This window comes from Peromyscus eremicus, chromosome 13 (assembly GCF_949786415.1).
Source record: "Peromyscus eremicus chromosome 13, PerEre_H2_v1, whole genome shotgun sequence".
NCBI classification, from domain to species: domain Eukaryota; kingdom Metazoa; phylum Chordata; class Mammalia; order Rodentia; family Cricetidae; genus Peromyscus; species Peromyscus eremicus.
In genome coordinates, this window is record NC_081429.1 from 51,551,958 (window position 1) to 51,578,939 (window position 26,982).

Sequence of the window (26,982 nt, forward strand, 5' to 3'; positions counted from 1 at the left end):
ATGGTATGTGCTAATGTTTTTCATTGTGGTAACAAAGTACTAAGAAAAAGAGAAATTATGTATTTGACTTATAGCATCGGAGGTCCAGAGTTGACTGGCTTCATTGCTTGGGTCTGAGGGGCAGAATAGCATGATGATAAGAGCATGTCATTCATGAGACTGCTCATCTCATAGCAGCCAGGAAACCAAGACAGGGATGAGCTCAGGGACAAGATGCACCCTTCAAAAGCACGTCCCAGCAACCGTTTTTAATCTGGGAATATGGTTTTCTCACAAAGTTTGTTTTTAAGGCTAGCTTTGCTAGATATTTAATTTTTGGTTGACAGTGTTTGTTCTCAGAGCTGTTTCTACCCATTGCCCTCTGGCTGCCCTTTGTTGTAGTGAGAGATTAAATGTTAACCTTGTTTGGTTCCTCATACACCAGGGAACCTCGTATACAGGGGGACCTCATACACCAGGGAACCTCGTATACTGGGGGACCTCATACACCAGGGAACCTCGTATACTGGGGGACCTCATACACCAGGAACCTCGTACATTTTCCTCACCGAAGTTCTCCCCTTCTTTTTGTCTTTTGATAATTTTCCAGCTTTATTAAGGTTTGGGTGACAGAAATGCTTATGTGCTTATAGAACATAAGGTTTTCATATATGCATAGTAATTAAACCAAGCTAATTAACATGCATGCCCATTACGTCACAGTTTTTCATTGTATATGTTTACAGTATAGAACATAATGTTGTGGGACACATATAGACAGTAAAAAGGTTCCTGTGTGAAGCACTTAACATACCCTTATATAATACCTCCTTTGTGACAAGAGTATCTAAAATGTACTCAGCACGAATCTCATATGCAGTATAATTTTATTTTTAAAGGCATCTGTTTTTGATTTAATTGTATGTGTGTGAATGTTTTGCCTGCCTGTATATATGTATGTATGTGTACTACATTTTTGCCTGGCGCCTGCTGAGATCAGAAGAGGGTGTCAGATCCCCCTGGAACTGGGGTTATGAAAGTTGTGAGCCACTATGTAGATTCTGGAAATCGAACCTGGTCCTCCGCAAGAGCATCTAGTGTTCTAAACCACTGAGTAATCTCTCCAGCCTCCGCAGTATACTCTCATTATTTCCCTTTTGTGTTGTTTTTTTAGATTTCTTATCCATGCTAATCTTTCATATATATGACTTTGATTCCTATAACTATATCTGCATGTTCCATTCCCAATAACCACTATTTTGTTCTCTATCAGTATATTCGAATTTTTATTTTTTAGATTTCACATTGAGATCATATGGTATCTTGGTGTGTCTAGTTTAGACACATGTGTTTTGGGCTACTTTGTTTTGTGGCAAATGGAAAAAAATCTCATTCTTTTCACAATGATAAGGAGAGAGAGGGAGGAGAGAGAGAGGAGAGAGAGAGAGAGAGAGAGAGAGAGAGAGAGAGAGAGAGAGAGAGAGAGAGAGAGAGGATATCAAGTTGTTTGACAGAGCCTTGGAGACTTTATTTCCTAGGCAAAAATATGTCATACTTAAAAGTCCAAATTAATTTATGAAAGGTTTACACATTTATCACAAAGTCAGGACTCTTTTTAAATCTGTATGTGTGTGTGCATGCGCATGCACAAATGGTTGTGTACATATGTTCATGTCTGCTTGTGCAGGTATGTGTGGAGGTCAGATGATACCCTCGAATGTCACTCAGGAGCACCATCCACCTCCTTTGAGACAAAGCCTCTCATTGGCCTAGAACTCACCCATGAGGCTTGGCTGGGGGCCAGCAAGCCCGAGAAGTCCATCTGTTGCTGCCCCACTCCCCAGCGCTGGGGTTACAAGTGCACCCCACTGTGCCCAGCGTTTTTCCTGGGTTTTGAGAGTTGAACTCAGATTCTCATGTGAGGCAAGCACTTTAGAGACTGGGCCATCTTCCCGGTGCCATAAAGATGGAATTCTTCAGTCTTCTGCAGGGGCACTTTCCCCGCTATGCCCGGATGCTTCGATGGCAGTAATCATGGAGTGGGGCGAGGGGGGGCTTTCTCGAGTCTTTCTATATGCTAAAGTCCTAAGAGGACATACTATATTATTTCCATTTTGCCAGTCTTATGAGTCTCTATTTTAAAAATAAAAATAAATAAAACTATATGTAACACCCAAGTTTCCTTTATCTCTAGCATCTGATTTCATTCACCATTCCTGACCTAGTGGTGAACCCTATTGTGAATTTAGTGAGGTTTCACTGTATAGGACAAATATCCTGGCCAAACAATCAGGGAATTCTGAAAGACAGAAATATTTGAAGACAAAAGTCAAGCAGGTCTGGGAGTAGAGACCTATGGATGGAACACGGTGGAATGGGCACAGTCTGAAGGTAATGCCTATTTGCGACTGTCTACCATGAGAGAGCCATTGCATAGCCAGGTACACAAAAGACAGCCAGCTAACGGCACCCACCCTCTGTCATCAGACACTGCTGGAATGGCATCACAGATGAAGTCATGAAGTAGTGGCTGTGATGCCTACAGCAGAGACTTGCAAGTGCTCAGCAGCCTGGATTCCACTTACCAAGGCTGATTTAGCTATTAACTCTGCCTGCCGTCTGCTCTGCCCACAACAACGATAAACACTGAACCTCTCAAAACAGTGCTGTCTCTCGATACACTTGACAGAGCGGTCACTACACACAGGCTGGTGATTTGAGAGCCTTTCCCCCTTGAAGTATTGATAATTTATCTTGACACATGCAAATAAATATTCTAAGATGGATTTTCCTTTACTTCCTACATGGACCCAATCAGCATTGATATTCAGGAGCTTGCAGGGTGTGATCAGTAGCTCATGATATCATATAACATTTAATCAGACCCACTTTATGGTGAAGAAGGTGCAGACGTGGGCACCATGTCTATAATCTCAGCACTCAGGAGGTTGAGGCAGGAAGATAGCAAGTTCAAGGTCATACTCAGCTATAAAGCACTTTAGAGGTGACCATGAGCGACATGAGAACCTGTCTTTAAAAAAAAGTAGTGATGAGATGTGAAATGACCTGTTAAGACTGAACAAGTACCAACTCATGGACAATATCTTGCTAAGTACACTTTTCTTCACATAAATCTAACTAATCAGGACAGTACATGAATCTGAGAATGAAAACCAAAGTCACCACTTAGAATCATTCCCAGTGGCTCTCTTGGTAGAATTAGAAAATAGAAATTAGTAAACCTGGTTACACTCAGATGAAGAGTTTATGTCATTCAACCTTTGAGACATACTTTTAAAATGTTGTTTACTTGAAACTCAGTTTAATTGAGCTTCCCATGTTTCATCTGGCAACCTTATCATTTGGATAACTTTTATTATCCCAGGTCTCTGAATTCTGTAGGTTTAAAGGTCTTAGTCCCCAAATGGGGGACACTCTCATCAGGAGACAAAAGAAGAGATCATTAAACTCTGGATTATGGCCACTGCCCAGGCAATTCTATTATGACACAGTGCAAGCAGGCATGGAACGGAGTGGCCATCTGAGATGTCAGGGCGATGAAGATGATTGGTCAGGGCAGGTGGGGCTTGCTGTGACACAGCAGGAGCATGGGAGAGAATGTGAGACCGAGGAGGTATACTTTGATGCCCAGGAATCCATGCTCCGTTTTGATAACAGACAAGCTATTTACCTTGTCGCAGAAGGAACTAGGCATCAAGATCAGATGTGTGTGAGATGAAGGTTAGGGGAATTCAAACATCTAGAAAAGGAGGGAGAATATCGACCCTGTTGGCTTAAAATCAGCTGCAATTGTGGGAGCTACAGTTACTTCCACTTCCTTCTAGATTTCACCTGGGAAGCACGATCCATTAGAATCCTGGTGGATCTGCTTTCAGAACGTACACAGGGAAGTGGATTTCCAAAGCACAGGGATGGATTTTTGTGAATTATAATTTGCCATCTGGGTCTCCCTTTAGAAATGCAGGACTTGTTCCTAAGCTGCTAGCATGCTTCTAGAAGAAAGCCTCCATCTTTCAGCCCTCTTTGGGAATTATTTCAGCTAGAGAAAATGGCTTTATTCAAGTATTTGCTCCCTGTGGAACAAGCCCCTGAAATTACCAATCTGCAGTTGTTTCTAAGGATCTACCCTTTCTGAACAGTTCATGTAAACAAAGCTATACAGATAGAGCATTTTGTGTCTGGCTTTCACTTAGCATTTTTATATGTACAGACAATTTTTAGTCTAGGTTCTGCATATGATAGAAAATGTGTGGTATGTGTCTTGCTGAGTCTGGCTTATTGCATTCAGCGTGAAAAATTTCCAGTTCCATCCATTTTCCTGCAAATGCCATGAGTTCATTTTACTTTGTGAGTGAATAAAGCATCCGTTGTGTACATGGGTCACATCTTTAAGATGGACATCTTGACGGTTCCGTTTCCTGGCTGTTGTGAATAGCACAGCTGCAATAAACACAGATTTTTAAAGCTGCAAGACTTTTCATGGTATGCTTGCAGAGTCCTCCAGAAGTACACCCAAAAGAGTTAAAGAGAGTCTAAGGTCACTCTACTTTTTGGTTTTTGGAGAAAACTCCATACTGATTTACACAGTGGTTGCCCAAGTTTGCATTTCTGCCAGTAGTGTATGTAGGGTCTTCTCTCTCCACATCCACTAAAGCATCTTCTGTCTTTTGTTTCCTGACATTTTTCTAGTCTCACTGGGGTGAGGCTACTCTCAAAGCAGTTTTAATTTGCATTTTTCCTGACTGCAGAAGCGAAGGATGTTTGCCACCTTTTCAAGTGTTTGTTGGTCATTTGTATTTCTTTTTCTTTTTTTTAAATTATTATTTTATGTGCATTGGTGTTTTGCCTATCTGCATGTCTGGGTGAGGGTGTCTGATCCCCTGGAACTACAGACAGTTGTGAGCTGCCATGTGGGTGCTGGGAACTGAACCCAGGTCTTCTGGAAGAGCAGCCAGTGCTCTTAACCTCTGAGCCATCTCTCCAGCCCAATTAATGGTACACTATTTTTGTTTATTTGTTTTGTTTTTTGAGACAGGGTTTCTCTGTGTAGTTTTGGTGCCTGTCCTGGATCTAGCTCTGTAGACCAGGCTGGCCTCCAACTCACAGAGATCCACCTGCCTCTGCCTCCTGAGTGCTGGGATTAAAGGTGTGTGCCACAGCCACCTGGCTTTTCTTTCTTTCTTTTTTTGAGAATTGTCTATTTCGTTCATTTATTGATTGGGTGATTTGCTGGTTTAATTTTTTGAATTCTTTATATGTTTTAGCTACTAATCTCCTGTCTGGTATGTAACTGGCAAAGAGATTTACATATTCTCCTCACCCTGGCAGTTGTTTCCTCTGCTCTGCAGAGGCTTTTCTGTCTCATGCAATCCCATTTATCAATTCCTGAGATAATTTCCTGAGTGATTGGAGTCCTTTTCAGAAAGTTCCTGTCTGTGCCAGGTCTTGAAGTATTTTCCTATGGTTTCCTCTAGTCAGTTCCAAGTTTCAGATCTTGTGTTCATGTCTCTGATCTTTTTGGAGTTTATTTCATGCAAAGTGAAAGATTTAGACCGGTCCCATTATTTTCCATGCAGTCTCCCCAGCACCATTTGTTGAAGAAGCAGGCTTGTATGTTTTTAACACCTCTGTCAAAAGTTAAGTGGCCTTTTGGCTGGAGATGCTCAGTGCTTAAGAACACTTGTTGCTCTTGGAGGGGACCTCGATTCAGTTCCCAGCACCCACATGGCAACTCACAACTGTCTGTAACTCCAGTTCCAGGGGATCTGATCCCTTCTTCTTCTGGTCTCTTGAACCAGGCATATATGTAGACAAGACAGCCATAAAAATAAATTTATTTCTGAGTCCTTCATTCTGTTCCATTGGTTGTCATGTGTGTTTTGGGGCCGGTACCATGCTGGTTCCATATGTAACATGTGATACCTTCAGCCTTGGTCTTTTTGCTAAGGATTGTCTCAGGTGTTCAGACTTTGCGCTTCATGAATTTTAGGGGTTTCCCCCACTACTGCGGCTAATGGTGTTGGGATTTAGATGGGGGCTGTGTTCAATCTATAGGTCACTTTTGTTAAATGCCATTTTTACAATATTTTACAACTTTACTAACCTGTGAACACTGACAGTCTTTCCATCTTCTTAGTGTCTTCTTCAATTTCTTCTGTGTCTGAAGTTTTCATTCTAGAGATCTTTTACATCCTTAGGTTTACCCCTAGATATTTTAAGCTGTCATGAATTTTTCACCTCATTTCTCTGCAAGGTTACTATATAGTTTAGTATGTAAAAGGCTACAGATTTTTGTATGTTAATTGTGTATCCTGCTTTTGGCTGAAAATGCATAACAGTCTATAAGTTTGTGGTGGACCCTTTGGAGTCTCTTAAGTAAATGATCATGTCATCCACAAGAGGGATACTTTGACTTCTTCCTTTCCTATTCATAACTCTTTTATTTCTTGTCTTATTCTTTAGCTAACACTGTGAGTACTATATTGAATAAAAGTAGAGCTGCTGGGCACTCTTTTTCTCATTAGAGACTTTAGAGGTGATGCTCTGAGGTTTTTCTCTGATTAGTATAATAGTGTTGGCTTTACATTTGCCATAGACAGCTTTTATTATGTTGAGCTATGTTCATTTTATTGCTACTTTCTTGTAGGACCAGAGAGTCATTGCAGAAATCACAGAGGAAATTTGAAAATTCCCAGAATCAAGTGAAAATAAAAGCACAACTTACCAAAACCTTTGGGATACAGCTTTTTTCCAAGTCTCTTTTTGTTGTTTTTGTTGTTGTTGTTTAGACTCCATTACATTTGTACAGTTACATAGATTTCCTTGCTTTTGATTTCTGATGTTATTGCACTGTGCTCTGATAAGATATAAAAAAAAACTGTTTCAGTTCTTTTGTATTTGATTTGTAGCCTAGACAAATATTTTTTAGAGAAATATTTTATAAATATTTGTATATTTTAGAGAAAGTTCCATCAGGTTCTGAGCATAATGTGTATTCTATATCTGTTAGAATATTCTTGTCAAGTCCATTTGCTCTGTCATGAGTATAACTCTGAGGTTTCTTTGTTGGTTTTTAGTTTTGATAACCTGTATAAATGTCACGTCCGCCTCGACCAGCAAGGAAGACGCAGGCTCTTCTCCAAGCAGTTTATTCAGGAACCTTGAACAATCTTCTGACCCCGGGGAAAGTCATTTTCTTCTTCTCTCTCACTCTCACTCTCTCTCTCTCTCACTCATACTCACTCTCCCATTCTCTCTCTCTCACTCACAGTCACCCCCCCAGTCACTCTCACAGTCACTCCCCTGGGAAAGTCAGCCCACGCCCTTTATAGCCACTGGGCAATCAACCCCGTAGTGCCACGTGGACAATGCCAATAGGGTCAGACATACGCAAGCAAGCCAGATTAGGTCCAGGTGCGCAGAAGCAAGCCAGATCCTAGCCTTAGCCAAATAAGGAGCACCTGCCATCGGGAAGGCAGAAGCCGGATGCTGGTGCCATCCTTGTGGCGTGGCCATGCACGGCTCTCTACATATAAAGATGAATTGAGTATTGAAATCACCATTATTGTGTCAAGAACTGACTTCTATTTTTTTAATCAAAGTGTGAGCCACGACATTTGGTACATATATATTTACAATTATTATAACTTCTTGAGATACTGCCTTTGTTACTAAATAGTGGTCTTCATTATCTCTTTTAATTTTGAAATCTACTTTATTGGATATTAGAATAGGTTCACCAGCTTGTTTTCAGACGTTATCTTTTTTTATATTGAAATAGATTTTTTTCATACAATTTATTCTGATCACAGTTTCCATCCCCTTATCTCCTCCTGGATTCTCCCCACACATCCAATTCCACACATTCTCTCTCTCTTTAGAAGCAAATAGGCAAATAAAAAACAAAAAAAATAGAACTAAACAAATAGGGCTGGAGAGATGGCTCAGCGGTTAAGAGCATTAGCTGTTCTTTCAGAGGTCCTGAGTTCAATTCCCAGCACCCACATGGCAGCTCACTACTGTCTATAACTGTAGTCCCATGGGATCCAGTACCCTCTTATGGTGTGCAAATGTACATGCAGACAAAACACCCATATACATAAATAAATCTTTTTTAAAAAAGAACTAAACAAACAGAGAAAAAGAAAACACAAGAGAAGTACATACACATGCAGAGACATAAGCCCACACAGAAAACCCACAGAAACACAAAATTGAACAGCATAATATATAAGTAAAAGACCAGTAAGGCTTAAAAAAATCCCAGACAAAGCAGCATGAAACAAAAAAAAATCTCCCAAAAGACCATTGAATTCATTTTAAGTTGGCTGTCTCATGCTGGCATGGGCCTGCCCTTGGTTGTGGCTTGTTTATCCAGACTCCATTGGAAAAAACTCTATTCTTTTGCTAGCAGTTGTCAATGGGAGCTAGCTTCTTGCTTAGGGAAGGGGGCTCATGTCCACTTCCCTTTCTCAGTGCTGGGACCATATGTGACTTGGACCCGTGCAGACCCTGTGCATGGTGCCCCCATCTCTGTGAGTGGATTTGTGCATCAGTCCTGCTGTGTCTGGAAGGCATTGTTTTTGGTGGCATCCATCCCCACCAGTTCTTACAGTCTTTCTGCTTCCTCTTCAGCAAACTTTCCTGGGCCTTGGGGGGGGGGATTTGATGGAGACACCCCACTTAGGACTGAGTGTTCCAAGGTCTCTCACTCTCTGCAATTGAACAGTTGTGTTTTATTATTTCCCATCTACTGCAGGGGGAAGCTTCTCTGGTGATGGCTGAGACAGACACCGGTCTATGGATATAGCAGAATGTCTTTAGGCATCATTATAGTGCTGCATTTCTTTTCTCAAACAGTAGTTTTAGCTTTACCCCCAGATCCACGGCCTATCTAGACCCAGGTTCTTGACCACTTGAGCAGTGTCAGGTATGAGTTTCATTTCACGGAGCGGGTCTTAAATCCAATCGGATAGTGGTTGGTTACCCCCACAATGTTTGTACCACCATTGCCCGAGCGTATCGTGTAGGCAGGTCACCATTGTATGTGGAAGGGTTTATAGCTGGTTAGGTGTTTACCTTTATCCTCTGGTAGCATTAAGAGTACCTTCCAGTACTGTGAACACCGTTCAGTAAAGGTGAAGGCTCTAGGTAGACATAAGCTTGACTTCTCTGTGTTCAATGAGATATGTAGGTGTTGTCTTCAGCAATAGAGCCTTACCATGAGTTTGTGGAGAGAAACAACAGCTTTGGCAATATCCTGAGTTATTTGGGGGGGTTCATGAAGCCCCTTTGGTCAACAACTCGAGGTTAGATGTAATCCATTTCTGGCACTGGAGGTTTCCCTTGGTGGCGAGAGATTTCTAGTTGTGTTTCTCTCCCCTGTTCTTTGGTGATTCCATTTAAGTTTCTTTCATTTCTGTATATACAATAAGAAGCTTCTACTGTGGTAGGTTTCCATACGGCCCCTCAGATGGCTCTTAGTTTTAGCTCTCCCTTCCCATATTCCCTCCCTTACCTTCTCTTCACTTTCATTTTCCATTCATCTGTTGACACAGACATCTAGGCTGTTTCCAATTGCTGGTTATTATGAATAGAGCAGCAATGAACATTGATAAGAAAGTCTCTCTGTAGTAGGGTGTAGAGTATTTGGGGTGCATACCCAAGAGTGGTATAGCAGGATCTTAAGGTAGATCTATTCCTAGCTTCCTGAGGAACCTCCATGTTGATTTTTCATTGTGGCTGTACAAATTTGCACTCCTAACAGCAATGGATGAGTGTTCCCCTTACTCCACATCCTCACTAGCATGAGCTGTCATTTGCTTTATTGATCTTGGCCATTATGATTGGTGTAAGATAAAATCTCAAAGTGGTTTTGATATGCATCTCCCTGATGATTAAGGATGCTGACCATTTCTTTAAGTGTTCAGCCCTTTGTATTTCATCTTTTGAGAACTTTCTATATCTATGCCCCATTTTCAATTGGGTTATTTGTTTTCTTGATGTTCAGGGTTTTTTTTTTAATTCTTTCAATTTTAGATATTGCCCTTCTATTGGATGTATAATTTGTGAAGGTCCTTTCCCATTCAATAGCCTGTCACTTGGCCTGACTGGTGGTGCCCTTCGCCATACAGAAGCACTTTGGATTCCTGAGGCCCCATTTGTGGTTTTTAGTGCCTGTGCTGTCAGTGTCCTCTTAGAAAGTCTTTTCCTGTGCCAGTGCGTTCAAGACTACTCCCCACTTTTTTCTATTAGATTCAGGTTATCTGGCCTTATGTTGAGGTCTTTGATCCATTTGGAGTTGAATTTTGCACAAGATAATAAATATGAATCTATTTGTATTTTTCCACATGTAACCATCCAGTTTGACCAGCACTACTGTTAAAGATGCTGTTTTTCTTTCCAGTGTATATTTCCGGCTACTTTATCAAAGATTATATATTCATGGGACTGTGGACTTATGTCTGGGACTTCAATTACATTGATCAATGTGTCTATTTTTATGCCAACTTATATACTGTGCTGTATATAAGTTGTTAATATAAGATCTCACCATTTTATTTTAATGTAGGCACTTGATGCGATGAACTTGCCTCTTAGAACAACCTTTATTGTGTCCATAGGTTTGGTATGTTATGTTTTCATTTTCATTCAATTCTAAACAAGGTTTTTAATTTCCTTAATTTCTGTCTTGACTCATTTTTCATTCAGTACTGAGTTGTACAATTTCCATGACTTTATAAAGTTACTGCTGTTGTTGATATCCAGGTTTAATCCATGGTGGTCAGATAGGATGCAGGCTGATATTTCAATTTTCTTGTATCTGTTGAGGCTTGCTTTGTGTTCAAATACGTGGTCAGTTTTGAAGAAAGTTCCATGAGCTGCTGATAAGATAGGTCTATTTGATTTATGACATTATTTAACTCCAGCATGTCTCTGTCTAGTTTTTGTTTGGATGACCTACCTGTCTATTGGCAAAAGTGGGGCATTCACGACTGTGTGAGCGTCAGTCTGTGATTTAGTTGTGGTAATGTTTCTTTTATGAACATGGATGCACTTGTGTTTGGTGCAAAAATGTTTAGAAATGCAGTATCTTCTAGGTAGATTTTCCCCTTGGTGAAAATGTAGTGTCCTTCCCTATCTTTTCTGGTTAGTTTTGGTTTGCAGTCTATTTTTTTTCCAGATATTAAAATGCACCTTCTTGCTTCTTTGGTACCATTGCTTGTAACATAGTCTTTTATCCTTTTACCCAGAGGTGACAGTTATCCTTGATGTTAACATGTGCTTCTTGGGGGCAGCAGAAAGATGGATCCTGCTTTCTAACCAAATCTGTTAGTCTGTTTTTTTTATTGGGGAATTGAGATCATTAATGTTGAGAGTTATCAGTGAGTCATTTTTATTGATTCTTCTTATTTCGTTATTGTGGTGTTGATTTCCCCTCTTTTGATTTGCTGCTCTGAAATCATTTATTCCTTGTGTTTTCATTGGTACAGTTAACCTCTTCAGATTGAAGTTTTCCTTCTAGTGCTTCCTGTAGAGCTGGATTTTAGATAGATATTGCTTAAATTGTTTAATGTAGAATGTTTTTTCTTCTTCTGTCTATTGTGATTGTTTTGGTGGGCATAGTAGTCTGGGCTGGCATCTGTGATCTCTTAGAGTTCGTAGAACATATCTATACAGACCCTTTAGGCGTTTTAGAGTTTCCACTGAGAAGTCAGGTGTTATTCTAATAGGTCTGCCTTTATATGTTACTTGGTCTTTTTTTTTTGCAGCTTTTAATTTTCTTTATTTGTTTTTTATACCCACTGTTTTATTATTTGTCAAAGGAGCTTCTTTTCTGGTCCTGTCTATTTGGTGTTCTGTATGCTTCTTTTACCTTGATAGGAACCTCCTTCTTGAGGTTAGGGAAATTTTCTTCTGATTTTGTTGAAAATATTTTCTGTGCCTTTGACATGGATTTCTCCTACTCCTCCTATTCTTATTATTCATAAATTTGGTCCTTTCATAGTGTTCCACGTTTCCTAGATGTTTTGTGCCTGAATTTTTTTTAGAGTGGGAAGATAGGCCCTATGCATGTGGTCTGCTACAGGGCTGGGGATGGGACAGGAGAATTCCAATGGAGACAGGTGGGAGCCACTTTTGTTACCTAGATAGGTTGTTTTCCATGCTGTGATTCCCAGTCTGTGTCTTTACTGATGAGATGTGTCCCTTGGAAACAACAAATAGTTGAATCTAATTTTTTACCTCAACCAGACATCCTGAGCCTCTTCATTGGTGACTTGAAGTGCTTTACATTTATGGTCATTATTGAGTGATGGTCCCCACCCTCCCCTTTTTTATCCTTGTTTGGATTATTTGTTCTTTGCTTTCTCTCCAATTTTCTGGGTTACTATATTGGACATGATAGATTCTTTCCTATCTCTACTTTATTCTAGTTCTCTGGTGAAATTTGCTTTCCCTGTGTGCAGAGCACAGTGTCAGCGTTGTGAGTCTGTGCTTGGTTTGAAATGCCCATGTTTCTCCATCAGTTTTAAAAGATAGCTTTGCTAGATACAGCACTCTTGGCTGGCAGGTACTCCCTTTCACAGCTTGAAATAGATCCCAACATGTGTTCTAGCTTTCAGGGCTGCTGAGGAGACATGATGTTGTTGCGATGCTTGCCACTAGAGATGCACTGGTGTTTTTCCCCTTCAATTGTTTCTTTTGGTTTTTTGAGACAGGGTTTCTCGGTGTAGCCCTGATTGTCCTAGATCTCACTCTGTAGACCAGGCTGGCCTCGAACTCACAGAGATCCATCTGGCTCTGCTGTGATCAAAGGTGTGCGCCACCACCGCCAAACCCCCCCCTCCCCTTTCAATTTTGAATCTTATTCCCTTGCTTGTTCTATAAGACGCTATGGAAACGTTTTTCTCAGTCCTGTCTATCGACTTTTAAAATGGCTCTTGTGTATGTCTTTCTTAGACTTTTGAAATTTTCGGTTCTGATTTCCTTGAACAGCTTCTCTGTACTTGGACTGTTTGGGGGTTTTGTTTGTTTTTATCTTTTGTTTATCCTGTCGATTCTGAAGTTTGCTCTCTTAGTTGGATCCCAGGGTTGTTGGACATTTTGGTTGTGCTCACACTTTTTCCCCTTTGGATATTTGAAGGCAGTATTTCACCAACCTTGCCCCCATCCCTAACATTCTTCCGCTTGGTCATGTCCATCGGTGATGCTTTCCACTGTAATTTAAATCACTGAGGTTTGCACCTCCATCATTTCACCCCCTCCCCCATCTCAATTTCTTTGCTGACTTTTTCATCTGTATTACTAATTTTCTCACCCAGTTTATTGACCTTTTCCTCTACATTGCTGACTTTGCTCTCCAAGTACTGAGTTGAATTGTCTGCTTGTTTGGGTCTGATTTCAGAAAGATCATTGATCATTTTTACCAGCAAATTTTGAAATCTTCAACCTGAAATTTGCATATTTAAGTATTTCTTTTAGTTCCGTAATTGCTGAGTTCCGACCTTTTGCAGGTGTTATAATCGTCTTACTTCCTCATTTTTTATTTGTGTTTCTGTGTTACAATTTGTGTGTCTGTTGGTTTAGACATCTCTTCTGGGTTTATTAGGCATCTTTTTATTGAGCAGCTTACTCATAATAATCCATCTGCACTACGACTCAGGGAGGAGACAATTAATTGATGCAATAGCAACATCATCAAACCGTTCAAAATATAGAAATGCACTTAAAATCACCATGTGGCGGCGGTGCACACCTTTAATCCCAGCACTTGGGAGGCGGAGCCAGGCGGATCTCAGTGAGTTCGAGGCCAGCCTGGTCTACAGAGCGAGATCCAGGACAGGCACCAAAACTATACAGAGAAACCCTGTCTCAAAAAAACAAAACAAAACAAAACAAAAAACAAAAAAAGCACTTAAAATCGATTAAAGCCCCCAATAAAGCATCAACAACGACAGAATTGAAAATGGCAAACTACTATATACTATATACTAACTACTATAGTCAGAGCTCTCAAGTTCAAAATTGTTTATGTTAAGTGTGGAGACAATAAATGAATGAGATAAAAGGAGATAGGGAAGGAGAGGAAGAGAAGCAACATGAAGGAAAAAGAGAAAGATGGAGAAGAATGAGATGGGGGAGAGCAAAGGATTAGAAAAAATTTTAAAAAATTAGAAAAATTTAAAAAAGCCAAAAGCAAAGTTAGGCAAATATAAGACAGGAATAAATATCAGGCTGTTAAAGAATCAGAAAGATAAAACAAAAATATTACTAAATGTAGAGTGGTGGAGGAGGAAACAGTAGACAAGAAAGAAAGAAAGAAAGAAAGAAAGAAAGAAAGAAAGAAAGAAAGAAAGAAACTGAAAAAAAAAACCACCAAAAACCCACAAGTAAAATACTGCTAAAAATGCAGTAAAATAATAAAAATGGGAGGAGTCAGAAGAGTCCGAGAAGGGCCTGGAATGATGGCACAACCTTTAATGCCAGCACTTGGGAGGCAAAGGCAGACAGATCTCTGTGAGTTCAAGGCTAGCCTGGGCTACATAAGTAAGTACCAGGCCAGCCAAAGCTACATAGACAGACCGGTTTCAGAAAACAAATAACAAAAATTGTCAGAGACAAAAGGATATGGTCTTAGAATAGCTTTCTGTGTATTCAAGACTTGGAGATTGCCAATTACACAGACTCTGGCTGGCTGGGGCTCAGGTGAACGTCTGGACTCCATTCATGTGTCTCTTCTATAGTTTATGCTGTTGCTGAGTACGGACTGAACAAGTAACCACTGTTCACCAGAACTGTCTTACCTTGGTAAAGTTTTTTTGTATGCCAGGGGCCTTGGTGGACACATTTAGCTCTTCTGTCTGTGGGCTGGGCAGGCTCTCTGATCCTCCCAAGACTCCCCAGATAATCATTCCTGGGGTGGCTAACGTTTTAACTGGCAAGTGTCTCCCAAGTGCATTGGGAGTAAGGGAAGCAGTAACAGCATGGAGATAGTAAAGACAGAGGCTGTCCTAAGTACCAATCATCTGCCTTGTGGATGTAGCTGTGGGTGTCAAGTACATGCCTGCAGCCTCAGCAGTGAATAACAGGTAAATTAATCCAGATGTTATTCCACCACTGGCCTCAGGCTCAGAGTCAAAACCAGGTGATACTACCTGCTGCTAGCCTCTGAGGAGGGGCTGTCTTTCCCCAGGCACTCCCCTGTCTGAGCCAAGCCTCCTGCAGTCTATACATAGCCTTTGACCTCTCAGCACCTAACCCTCCACTCTCCATGGTTCTTTCCTGGAGCCTTTACTCACCCTAAGGCTGGGAACAAACCGAATTCAGGCACTTACATGTAGTTATCCCCGGTCTCAGGACCTCAGGTTAATTCAGATTTTAGCAGTAGATTCTCTCTCTGGGAGGTGTTTGACCACCCCTCTATATCAGGTAGAATGACAAAATGGGATTTCTTCCCACTGCTGACTCGTTGGCTGGAGGGATCAAAACTCAACTGAGTCTGACTTACTGAAGTGTTTTGTTTCTAGTATTTCTGTTTTGACTTTTTTTTCCCTCTCAGAATTTAAATTTCTTTGCTTAAGTTCTCTTCCAGGTTGTTAAATTTCTCGTCTGTGTTGCTGACTTCTGTATGCAGGCCCTGAATTGACATCCCTACTTCACTCATCTGTTTAAGTCTCCTTTGAAGTAACTGGTCATTTTTAAAAGGAGATTGAAAAAAAAATTCCTTGTTCAGCGTTTCAACAGCTATCACCGGTTGCAGATACCGAGGAGTTAGGAGCTTGCTTTCACGTCTTTTCTTTGTGTGTTTCTACAACGTAATTTGTACGTGTGTTGTAATATATATATATATATATATATATGTGTGTGTGTGTGTGTGTGTGTGTGTGTGTGTGTGTGTCTTCCTGTTTCCCCCCTACTCTTTTGTTGTTGTTTTGTATTATATTTTCTTAGTGGCAGTCTTCTCTTGGACTGATGATTCCTGCCCCATATAGAAGAGAGAAAGCAGTCAGTATAGTTAAAACAATGAAATGCAGTAAAAAAAAAAAGTAACCGGGTACTTTATTTACAACCTCTGAAAGGTGTGGATATAAATGAACAAGGATACTAACAGGATAACCCAGGATTTTAAAGATTATTAAAATTAATGATATTCATAACTAAGAAATAAAAAGAGAACGAAGAGCTGTAGAGATGGCTCAGTGGTTAAGAGTATTTGCTGCACTTGTAGAAGACCTGGGTTCAATTCCCAGCACCCACATTAGCATATCAGAACCTTCTGTTACTCACGTCCAGGAAATCTAATGTCTTCTTCTGGCCTCTGTGGGAAATGCATGCACATGGGGCACAGATAAACATGCATACACTTAAACGTATATTTTTTTATTGAAAGAGAATGAGGTGGGGTCAAAGAAAAAGGCAAAGCAAAATGTGAAGGAGAAGAAAAGCATATGTAATGAAGGCGTAAGAGATAGTAAGGAGGCTGGAGAGATGGCTCAGTGATAAGAGCACTGGCTGCTCTTCCAGAGGACCCGGGTTCTATTCCCAGCAACCACATGGTAGCTCACAACCATCTATAATAAGATCTGATGCCCTCTTCTGACATGCAGGTGTGCATGCTGATAGTGCACCATATACATAAAATAAATAAATGCTAAATTTTTTTAAAGAAATAGCAAGAGAGAACTCAATAAAACTAAACCCAAGCTAGCAAAAAAAAAAAAAATTAAAAATATAAAAAAAACCCTAAAAAATATAATACTGGTCAATATTTCTTTTCTTTCTGAGATGACTATGTGTTCCCTGACCCCCAGTTTTTACTGGAGAGTAGTGAGTGTCACTACTCTGCCTTCTGAGATCCTGGTTCTTTATATATTTCTGGGCATATTTAGGAAAGCATAAAACACATGCCTACTAAGTTCAAAACCTGGGCTTCTTCTAAAGTGTTTTCTATTTTTTCTTGTAGGTTATATTTCATGGTTCTTTGTGACTTATTTTATCTATTTACTTATTTTTTGAATAAGTCATATTTCATATATATTTTGTAACTTTTTGTTAAAACTTGAGTACTTTAACTCTAGGAATCAATTCTCCTCCTTCTTCAAGAGCTATTGTTGACTGCTGAAGGATATGTTTACTGGCTGATTGAAAGTGATTTTGCAAAGACTTTTCCCATTTTTAATTAATTTTGTAGTCAAGATTTCCTGAAATATTAAAGTTGCCTTTTCAAGAAAAACTCCTCTCTCTTATATAAGCACTCCCTTATTTCATATAAGTTTTGGGTTATTTAGAATCTGAAATCGGTGATACATCAGGGTTCGACTGTTTCATTTCATTCAGTGGAGGGATCAATTCTTTAAGCATTTTTGATATACATTTTATTTCCTATTTGGTTTGTTTTTATTTATTCTTTAAATTATTATTTTTGCTTCCTGAGAATTGGAAAAATGAAAATAGGTAGTAATAAATGTAATAACATTCATTTTCTTTTAATACGAAGCATTTGCTACTTAGCAGCCCATTTATACAATGCTTCAGCCAGGCATTTATGTTACAATCCATAATTGCACTGGTTAAATTATTTTAATATGACATAGAGCCAAATGTTAACAATTTTATTTATTACCATCAATAATGCTGTTTTTAATTTATATTGATATTTGTTCATTTTTCTATCAACTTTCTCTGTTCATTTTTATTTTAGGTTAGGCAAAAAAGGGAAAAATTTCCTCATTTTTCAGGTAAGTTATTATTTATAAATTATTATAATTTTCAAATATTGGGTCATCGAAGTTTGGAACACTAACTTTCATAAAATAATGATTATCATAATTTCCTTCAAGATGTAAATTATAGTATTTTCTCCTCATTATAAAAACACAGCTTCAGAGTAACCATGGGAAATTTAAACAAAATACAGACACTTAAAAGTGGGAGTCCTAAATAGTTTTCATTGAACATACGTTCCAATGGAATTAGGAAGTCACTTATTACACTTAGCTGTTTGTGAAGCTTTTGTCTGCCTTACAGATCGCCCTAAAAACACATTTTCCTACTTCAAAAGGCTTCTTTTCTCAGCGATATCATTATGAAGACAGTCAATATATCTGTAAACCAAAAGGCAATAATAAAAATATCTAACAAATAAAATAAACAGAGAAAAATAAGATCATACAGTACTGGCGAATTAGAGTTCCAGAGGCCCTCTGAGGAATTACGTTGGGTTGAAGGAAATGAGAGATTCCCAAGGAATCAAGGTAGCCACCACAGTGTATGTTAAAGTGGGACCTGGAAATCTTCTAACAACTGGAACAGCCAGAGTTGCACAGTGACTACACATTCCTTCAGAAGAGACAACAGTAGTCAGTCAAAATGAAGATAAAATGACGAGATTGCTGTAGTGCATGCTACAGACAGGAGATGAGCAAGTGATTACATCTCTTTGTACATTTGTGGGGTGCAAAGAACAGCCTTCATTTAAGAGCTTGTGGAGAAAAGAATCAAGTCAAAATGTGATTAACAAGTTGTCAGAGTTGAAGTTGCTATTGCTGTGATAAAACATCATGACCATAAATAACTTGGGAAGGAAGGGGTTTAATTCATTTTATAATTTTTAGTTCATCAGTCTTGGGCCACCATTTTGTTTTGGAAGCAGGTAACTTGTTTCACAGGCTAACAGCTAGAGGGAAATTTGCCACAGAATGAATCATGTCTTAATTTCACCCAAGTCTGATGTAGATAAGACCTTGGACTTTAGACTTTTGGGATGATGGCTGTCTTAGGGTTTCTCTGCTGTGAAGAGATACCATGACCACGGCAACTCTTAACAAAGAAAACAGTTAATTGTGGTGGCTGGCTTACAGTTCAGAGGTTCCGTCCATTATCATCAGAAATACATTTCTGTTCCTCATAATGTATCCAGCCTTGAGTATTCTGTTCTAGTAGCACAAAAACTCCTGGATACCTTGAGAACCTCTAGAGAGAAGGCCTTTTGGAGTAAACTGGCAAAAACAGATTTCATGTTCTATTGTTTTCAACTATGTGTCAGAAATGAGATGTTATTCTTCGTCTAAAATGAGGTTATGAAGTAGGTGTTAGCTCAGGTCTGCCACTGTGACTGTGACCTCAAATCATTGTCTTATAACTGCTTCAATTTTCCATGTATATGGAGAGCAAACCCAGGGCCTCCTGCATGCTAAGTCAGTGCTCTGTCACTGAGCTACAGCCCCATCCCCTCAGTTTTCCTGTTCTACAATGAAAGAGCGGGCTGGAAATGGTAACATGAGCCTGTAATCCAGGCAGGTGGCAAAGGCAGAAGGATTATGAGTTCAGATTTGGTTAAATGGCGAGTTTCAGGCTAGCCTAGGCTACCTAGTGAAATTCTGCCTCAAACAATCAAAGCATGGAGCTATCCGCTAAGATAACTTCTCTATTGCCTTGAACTGCCTCAGTTGGTCCCCAGAACTCTGTAAACACTCCATCTTATCTACTAACACCCATGACAATGACATTCTGTCTTACAGGTGAGGCCACTGAGGCTGGGGGTGTTGTCCCGTGGTAGGAAGTTCACTGAGGCCACTGAGGCTGGGGGTGTTGTCCCGTGGTAGGAGGCTCACTGAGGCCACTGAGGCTGGGGGTGTTGTCCCGTGGTAGGCGGCTCATTGAGCGTGCAGGAAACCCTCAGCAGTCCGTCTGCAGCACACTTGTAATCACAGCCCTTGGAAGGTGGAGGCAGGAGAATCAGAAGTTCAAGGTCAGCTTTGTTACACAACAAGTTTGAGGCCAGCCTGGGCTACATGAAAACTGGTCTCAACAACACCACCACCCTACATAAATAGGATTTCTAATTAAAAGTGGCTTTAGGAGCTGGGTGTGGTAGTCCAGGTACTGCTGGGGGAGGTAGAGGCAGGAAGATCAGTGGTTCAGAAGTGTCCTCAGCTATGAAGCTAAATGGAGGCTAGCCTTGGCTTACACGAGACCTTGTCTCAAAAATCCCCCCCAAAAAATAAAAATTAAAAATAAAGTGGTTGTACCAGACATGGTTCCCAGTACTCAAGAGGCAGAGGCAGGCAGATCTCTATAAGTTCCAGGCCATCCTGGTCTACATAGTGAGTTCCAAGCCAGCATGGTCTACACAGCAAGTTCCAGGACAGTCAAGGCTGCATAGAGAGATCTTGTCTCAAAAACCAAACCAAAACAACAACAAAAAAGTGGTTTTGCTATACTTTGCATTGTATTTCAATTTGTTCATGCAAACCAATCTTCTATAATTAACCTAATAAAGTATATACAGATATGCATGGCATATTTATATTATATAAAATAAAATACAGTGCATTAAAGGGTTTATTTAGTAAAGTTCACAGGGTACCCTTATAAGTTTCCTTCAATTACCATCACCTATAGATAAATTACAAGTGTGGAGCTAGGCAATTACTTTCTTTTCTTCTTCTTCTTCTTCTTCTTCTTCTTCTTCTTCTCCTCCTCCTTGTTCTTCTTGTTCTTGTTCTTGTTCTTGTTCTTCTTGTTCTTGTTCTTGTTCTTCTTGTTCTTCTTGTTCTTGTTCTTGTTCTTCTTCTTCTTCTTCTTCCTTCTTCTTCTTCTTCCTTCTTCTTCTTCTTCTTCTTCTTCTTCTTCTTCTTCTTCTTCTTCTTCTTCTTCTTCTTCTTCTTCTTCTTCTTCCTCCTTCTTCTTCCTCCTCCTCCTCCTCCCCCTCCTCCTTCTCCTCCTTCTTCTTCTTCTTCTGAGACAGGATCTCTCAACAGGACAGCACTGGCTGTCCTGATACTCATTATATAGACCAGGCTGGCCTTGACCTCACAGAGATCCACCAGCCTCTACCTTCCGAGTGCTGGGATTAAAGGCATGCACTACTGTGCCAGGCTAGCCCAGTTACTTTTAAACACCGTTCACTGAGACTTCTGAGTCTGGATATTTGTGCACATACATTCTAGCCAAGCACTACAATTCATTGAAATTATTTTCATTCCACTCCCCACTTCATAATTTTCTTGGCTTCTGCAAAAGATACTTCTCTAGTATCACAAATTGAATTATTAAGGAAATATGTAATTATTCATGAAAGGTATCTAGAATATAGTATGGATAGCAAAAGTAACAATGGAAAATTACCCAGTGTCTATCAGAGAACAGGACACAGCTCCAAAGAATGTGTACAAACCACCTTTCCAACACACCATGAAGCACAGCTTTGTCTAACGTACCTAGTATTTAACACCCACCGTCAACAAACAGCAACTAGGAGTGCAACAATGATAGGCTGAATTACTATTTTTTGAACTGCCATCAAGAGCCAGAGTTGAAAGTGGAAATACTTAACATAAGCATTATAACTACAACCTAAATTAACCTTATATGCATGAAATGTACAGAGCGTGGTGACATGTAACTTCTATTTCTTACCACAGACATTCCAACAGTGACAGGGAAAATCACAGAGTTGCTAGGTGAAGACTCAAGGGTATGGATGTATCCAGAGACCAGAGCCAAGAGGGCACTAACGATGGTTAAGGATATCGATGACATTCCCTTTACTTTCATGCTTCCTATATGCTGGACAGTGTTAGATGTTTTAAACATTTGGTCACAAAACACTCCTCCCTTGACAGATTGGCAAAACAAGGCTAGAAGAGGCAGGCTTACTTACTGAATTAAATGGTTAGTTGTACAAACTCACAGAGTCCAAGTCCTGGACTTTTGGCCACTGTGTTTTCATTCATGGCCAAGAGATGTATTTATAAAGCCCACTTCCCAAATGTTACAAGTGCCATCCAATTTATATGACCTTGGTGGGTTTTTTTTTCATTCTTTTTCAGATGTGTTAACAATACCTGATAAGCCCTTAGGACAAGAAAATACAAATCAAAAAGGGAAAACTGTAAGTAGATGGATATATCCTTTAAAAATTATTGGCACTTCTATTATTTAGAGCTTATTAATATTTACTGATATTCTTCAATATGCATGCATGCATTCATTGTCGATCACTTTTAGGGTTATATTATAAATTTATAGAGCAATATAAATGTCCCACTGACTTTAGCAAGTCCTACAGTTCAAGTCAATGTTTTTGATTTGCTCTTTTTATAAGAAGCCGTATAACTAGTAAAACACAGACCAGGAAGTGTGGAGTTTGAGCCCATCTTCCGTGATATAAGCTTTTGAAAAGGCCATTTGCTCATCTCAATTGCCCATTTATACGTAAAGTTCACCATTTGGATTTCTCTTGTTTATATGCATTGCCAAGCTAACAGTAACAAGTATTCCAGAAACAGAACAGGAATTGTATGGCTTGGAATAGAGATCAAGCAAGAAAGAAATGTCTAGATGAAAGGTAATGAGAAAGAAAATTTGATATATCTCACATTTGCATTCAGAAGGAAAGAACCATGCTCATAGGGAAAGTTTCCAAGCCCTAAGGAAGCACCAGTGCTTTTTCTCACGGTAGTTAATCATCAACTGATACTGACTCCAAGGCATTGACATTTCATGCTCATTCTCTTTCATAGGGAGTGGGTTTGCTGTGAGAATTTTTTGGACTCCATGCAACAGAATGTAGTAATCACTGGAAAGTCTGAAGTCCTCAGTTCTTTAGGACATTACTGACTAATCTTCACACTGGCTGTCCCAGCAAGCCATTAAGATGTCCTGGAGATGTTGATGTTTGATGTTCACATCTTCATACTAACTCATGCATCTAGAAATAGCACAAAGACTCTCCACAGTCTGTGCTTATGTTAGAAGGAAGGGCATGGCTTCTGTACAGCTTCGCTGTCACAGGAGGCCGAGATTCCAAGTTAGAAGACATGGACTGGGTACCAGTCTTTCCACTGTTAGCTGGGATTAAGTTGACACTGTTCATGGTACCTGTGTACCTACTGTGCAGCAGGCCCTGGAAAGGACATCTAGTGAGATTATATCATAACGCTGGCACCATTTTAAGCTATTGTGAGCACTATTTTGATTGGATGCTCACAAGTGGGAATTCCTATGGGTTTTAATTACAGGTGAGGACACTGAAGTGGACTTTGGATAAACTACCTAGGGGTGTCCGGATTTTATTCTAGAGCGCATACAGTCAACCACCCCCTGTCGGCGCATCTTGAGAAGTTAAAGATACTCAGTTACATCCCATTTAATGATGGGTATACATTCTGGGGAGTGCAATTTTACTGTACAGAAACCACACAAAAACTTAAGACTGTTATGACATCACTAGGTAATACGATCTTAAGATCACTGTCATGTATGTGGTCAGTCACTGACCAAAAGGTTTAGTTAATAGAAGAAATGAATGCCATAGCACAGAATGGAGCAAAAACTCCCTACTCAATCATGATAAAGCAGACAGCCTGAGTAGTCCTATGAGTATTAAAGAAATGTGTGTCAACAGATTATAGGAATGAAATAATGCAGAATGATATGGGGGAAGCTTTTCAGAAAATTCAACACCCAGCCATTATATAAAACTCTGAACAAACTTGTAATAAAAGGTAGCTTTCTCCAAAAGCTCACATATTACATTATATTGAACAGTGAAAGACTGTTTGCCCTCAAAGATCAGAAACAAGGCAAAGTGTTTGCTGATAGTTCTCGTTCAGTAGAGTGCAAGAAATTTTGGTCATTACACTATGGCAAGCAAAGGAAATAAAAGTCATGCAGACTAGAAAGGAGGAAATAAATTGCATTTTCAGATGATACAATTGTATCATCAGGTAGCCTGCAAAGGAAAAAACCAGGAAACTAGTAACTGAGTTCAGGAAAGCTGATGAAAACAGATTCAATCGCACAACAAAATAAAATAAAATAGTATTTATATATACTAACAAAAAACACCCAGAAACAATTAATACAATTAATATGTTATACAATAACATAACTCAGAAAAGATACAACACTTATAAATCTATCAAAAGCATGTATAAAATATAGTAAAAATGACAAGCGATAGTAAAGGACATTGAACATCTAAATAAATAGAGAACTACTGTACTCCTGACTGGAGAGGTCAACATAGTCAAGTTGTCAGTTCTCTTCAAGGTGCTCTGAAGATATCATGTAAATTCTGTCTAAACTGTAGCTTTTGTGGAGAAAATATCACTCCAGAAATGTATGTAGAAAGACAAAGACCCCAGAATATTTGAAAACAATCTTTAAAAGGAACAACGTAGGAACAATTACTTTGTATTATGTAATAAAGAATCAAGGGAGTATGATTTTGGAGGAGCAGCAGATACATAGATCAGTGGGAGATAATCAGCATCCCAGTGGGGATGGAGAGATGCCTTAGGGGTGAAGAGCACTGGCCACTCTTGCAGAGGACCGGAGTTTGATGCCCAGCACCTACATGGTGATTTACTCCAGTTCTTGGGGATCCGATGCCCTCTTCTGAGCTCTCTGAGCACCAAGCACACACATGGTACACATAAAAACACGAAGGCAAACTCTCAAACCAAAAGTAAAATGAATAAGTCTAATAAATAAAGTGTTAAGGAAAAAAGAACATGCCAGCAGTCATCCCACAGGTACAATGAAATGGTTGGTAATGATGCAGAAGGAATGTAATGGAGAGGAGAGACCTTTCTGACTGTGTTGGGGGCAACTGAACATTCACAGGCAGAAATTTAAATGAATCATGGCCTAGGTCTCATCAAGAATTTAAAATAGAAACTAAAACTAGTGGATTGTGGAGGAAAACATAGTGGAAAATGTTATAGTCACTCCCCCCAAAAGATGAATAGTTTCTTTAAAAAAAAAAATGAAAGACAGAAACTAGATCTGTACCTGCCAGTAACTGAATTCTTGGGTACTTATCCTACAGAAATTAAGTGTTATATGTTAGGAAGGAAAGCCTGGGAACTCATGTTCACAGAAGCCTTATTTATAGCTTGAACTTGGAGACAACCAGATGTTCACCAACTCCTAAGTAAATCCTGGAGCAATAGTCAGCAGTGAAAGGGAGCAAATCATTGACACATTAAGTAACTTTTTTGAATTTTTGAGAATTATGCTAAGTAAAAATAGACTATTATCAAATACTGTAGGCTCCATGATTCTATTTTCATAACATTCTTGAAATAGTACAATTAAGAAGTGGAGAACAGATTAGTGGTTGTGTATGGAGGCAGGGAGGAAATAAATGTGACTATAGAAAGGATTTCTTTTGGAATATTCTATATCTTACCTTTATAATGGTGATGTCTTTGTTGTGAAATTATACAACAGTTGTGTTAGAGCCACTACCAGGGGAATCTATTAAGGGGTACACAGGCTCCCCATTACTTCTTAATAAAGCCAAGAGAAATTCAAATGGCAGCCTATAAGACAAGACAGATTACATACAGCAGACTTAGAAGTTTGAAAGAATCTATCACCAGGGCAACAGATTTATAAATTGAAGACATTTCAGAGTTCTAGAACAAATTCCTAAACAGCTAAGCTTCACAAGCAAGTTGCAAAATCCTCAGAATTCTATGGGAAAGTAGGCCTTGGAGTAATTTGAAGGTGGAAAAGGAGGTTTTTATGAACCAAGGTGGACGGTGTGTTAAAGAGATGCTCTGTTTAGAGACCAGCGCCTGGAGCACAAATCTGAACTGGGAAGGACTGGCTGCACCCCTTTCCAAGCCCAGCTTATCCAGGTGGCTGTCTTTCAATAACATCTTCATTGTTTTTTGAATTAAATTTGTAAATTAAATTAAATTTGTAAATTTTAACTTGGACAATATGGCTCAGCTAACTTCCATTTAAACACTGGCATTGACTGGATCCTAAATCCTTTTCCCAAAGTTAGGATGCATGAAAGGTTGAGAGGGATAGAATTTAATTTTACTTAACAAAGAGAGTATTTGATAATGACAAAGAGAAATTGCTATGGTGTGGTGTGGTGTAGTATAAACAAAATACCTAGAATAAAAGTTATTAGCATATATAAAGTATACACAGTGATGGGTTATATTTTATATATTATATTCCCACTCACATCTATCATGTGCTTTGATCAGATTCACACTTCCTGTCAGCCCCTTGTCGTCGCCCTCTGCTGATCCCCTGCTCCTTCCCTACTAGTCCCCATTCTATTTTCACATCTGTAAAAACTTTTTGGTGGCCCAGTGAGTTTCACTGTGGTTCCCTACAGGAACCAGTGAGAAGCTTTTTACAGTGGTACAGGCACCTTACCAGGTACTGCACAGTTGAAGAAAATGTCTCATCCCCAGTGACCACCAAATGCCTGTCTCCTCAGGGAAGAGCGGGGCCTCATAGGTGTCTCCCTGCCTCCATAACAGATGTTGGTAGGGCCAAAATTTTTTTTTTTAATTAAAAGAGTTTTATATTCAGTATTTTCGAAATGAAGACATCATATTTTACTTTCAAAGCAAAGAATGAATATTTTAAAATATTTATTTTATGTGAATTGGTGTTTCGCCTGTGTGTATCTGCGGGAGGGTGTCGGATCCTCTGGAACTGGAGTTACAGACAGTTGTGAGCTGCCATTTGGGTGCTGGGAATCGAACCCAGGTCCTCTAGAAGAGCAGCCAGTGCTCTTAACAGCTGAGCCATCTCTCTAGCCCCCACAAAGAATGACTATTTAGGAATGTTCCAATCCATAAAGTCTTTTACTGTTAAATGATTCATGCTGATTGCATAATTATGTAATTCATATAAAGTAACATGAGGGTCTGGTATAAACAAGCATTATGTGAAGTATGTGAAGTATAAAAAGAACTCTACAATTTTAAACGAAAGAGTGTAGTCAGGAGCTTCCTATCTGAGTATTTGCACACACTCAAAAACAACAATAAAGCAGGGAGACAAGTCACCAAGAAAACGATGGCCACGGGCCACTCTTATTAGCCCTTTGGTCTTTCATCCTCGAAGCAGTTAAATGTCCTTTTAATGACAGTAGACGTATATTCTGATCACAAATGCAGTCTGAGTATGAGTAAATAAACACATATCACCCTCTTC

General features: G+C 39.5%; 1 protein-coding gene and 1 long non-coding RNA gene across 2 annotated transcripts in view; one reads left to right on the top strand and one right to left on the bottom strand.

The window, feature by feature from the left end:
• LOC131923676 (uncharacterized) overlaps positions 1-25,385 on the bottom strand; it is a 97,571-nt gene extending 72,186 nt beyond the window's left edge. Inside the window, exons 1-2 of the long non-coding RNA XR_009382653.1 lie at positions 25,202-25,385; positions 6,725-6,856 (exon numbers count right to left, since the gene is read on the bottom strand). This is a non-coding gene — a long non-coding RNA (uncharacterized LOC131923676). The remainder of the gene's footprint in view (positions 1-6,724; positions 6,857-25,201) is intronic.
• Positions 1-26,982, top strand: part of C2cd6 (C2 calcium dependent domain containing 6) — an 87,825-nt gene that overhangs the window by 46,170 nt on the left and 14,673 nt on the right. The window contains exons 14-15 of the mRNA XM_059278806.1: positions 17,702-17,738; positions 21,834-21,895. Of these exons, the coding sequence (XP_059134789.1) occupies positions 17,702-17,738; positions 21,834-21,895 (99 nt within the window). The remainder of the gene's footprint in view (positions 1-17,701; positions 17,739-21,833; positions 21,896-26,982) is intronic.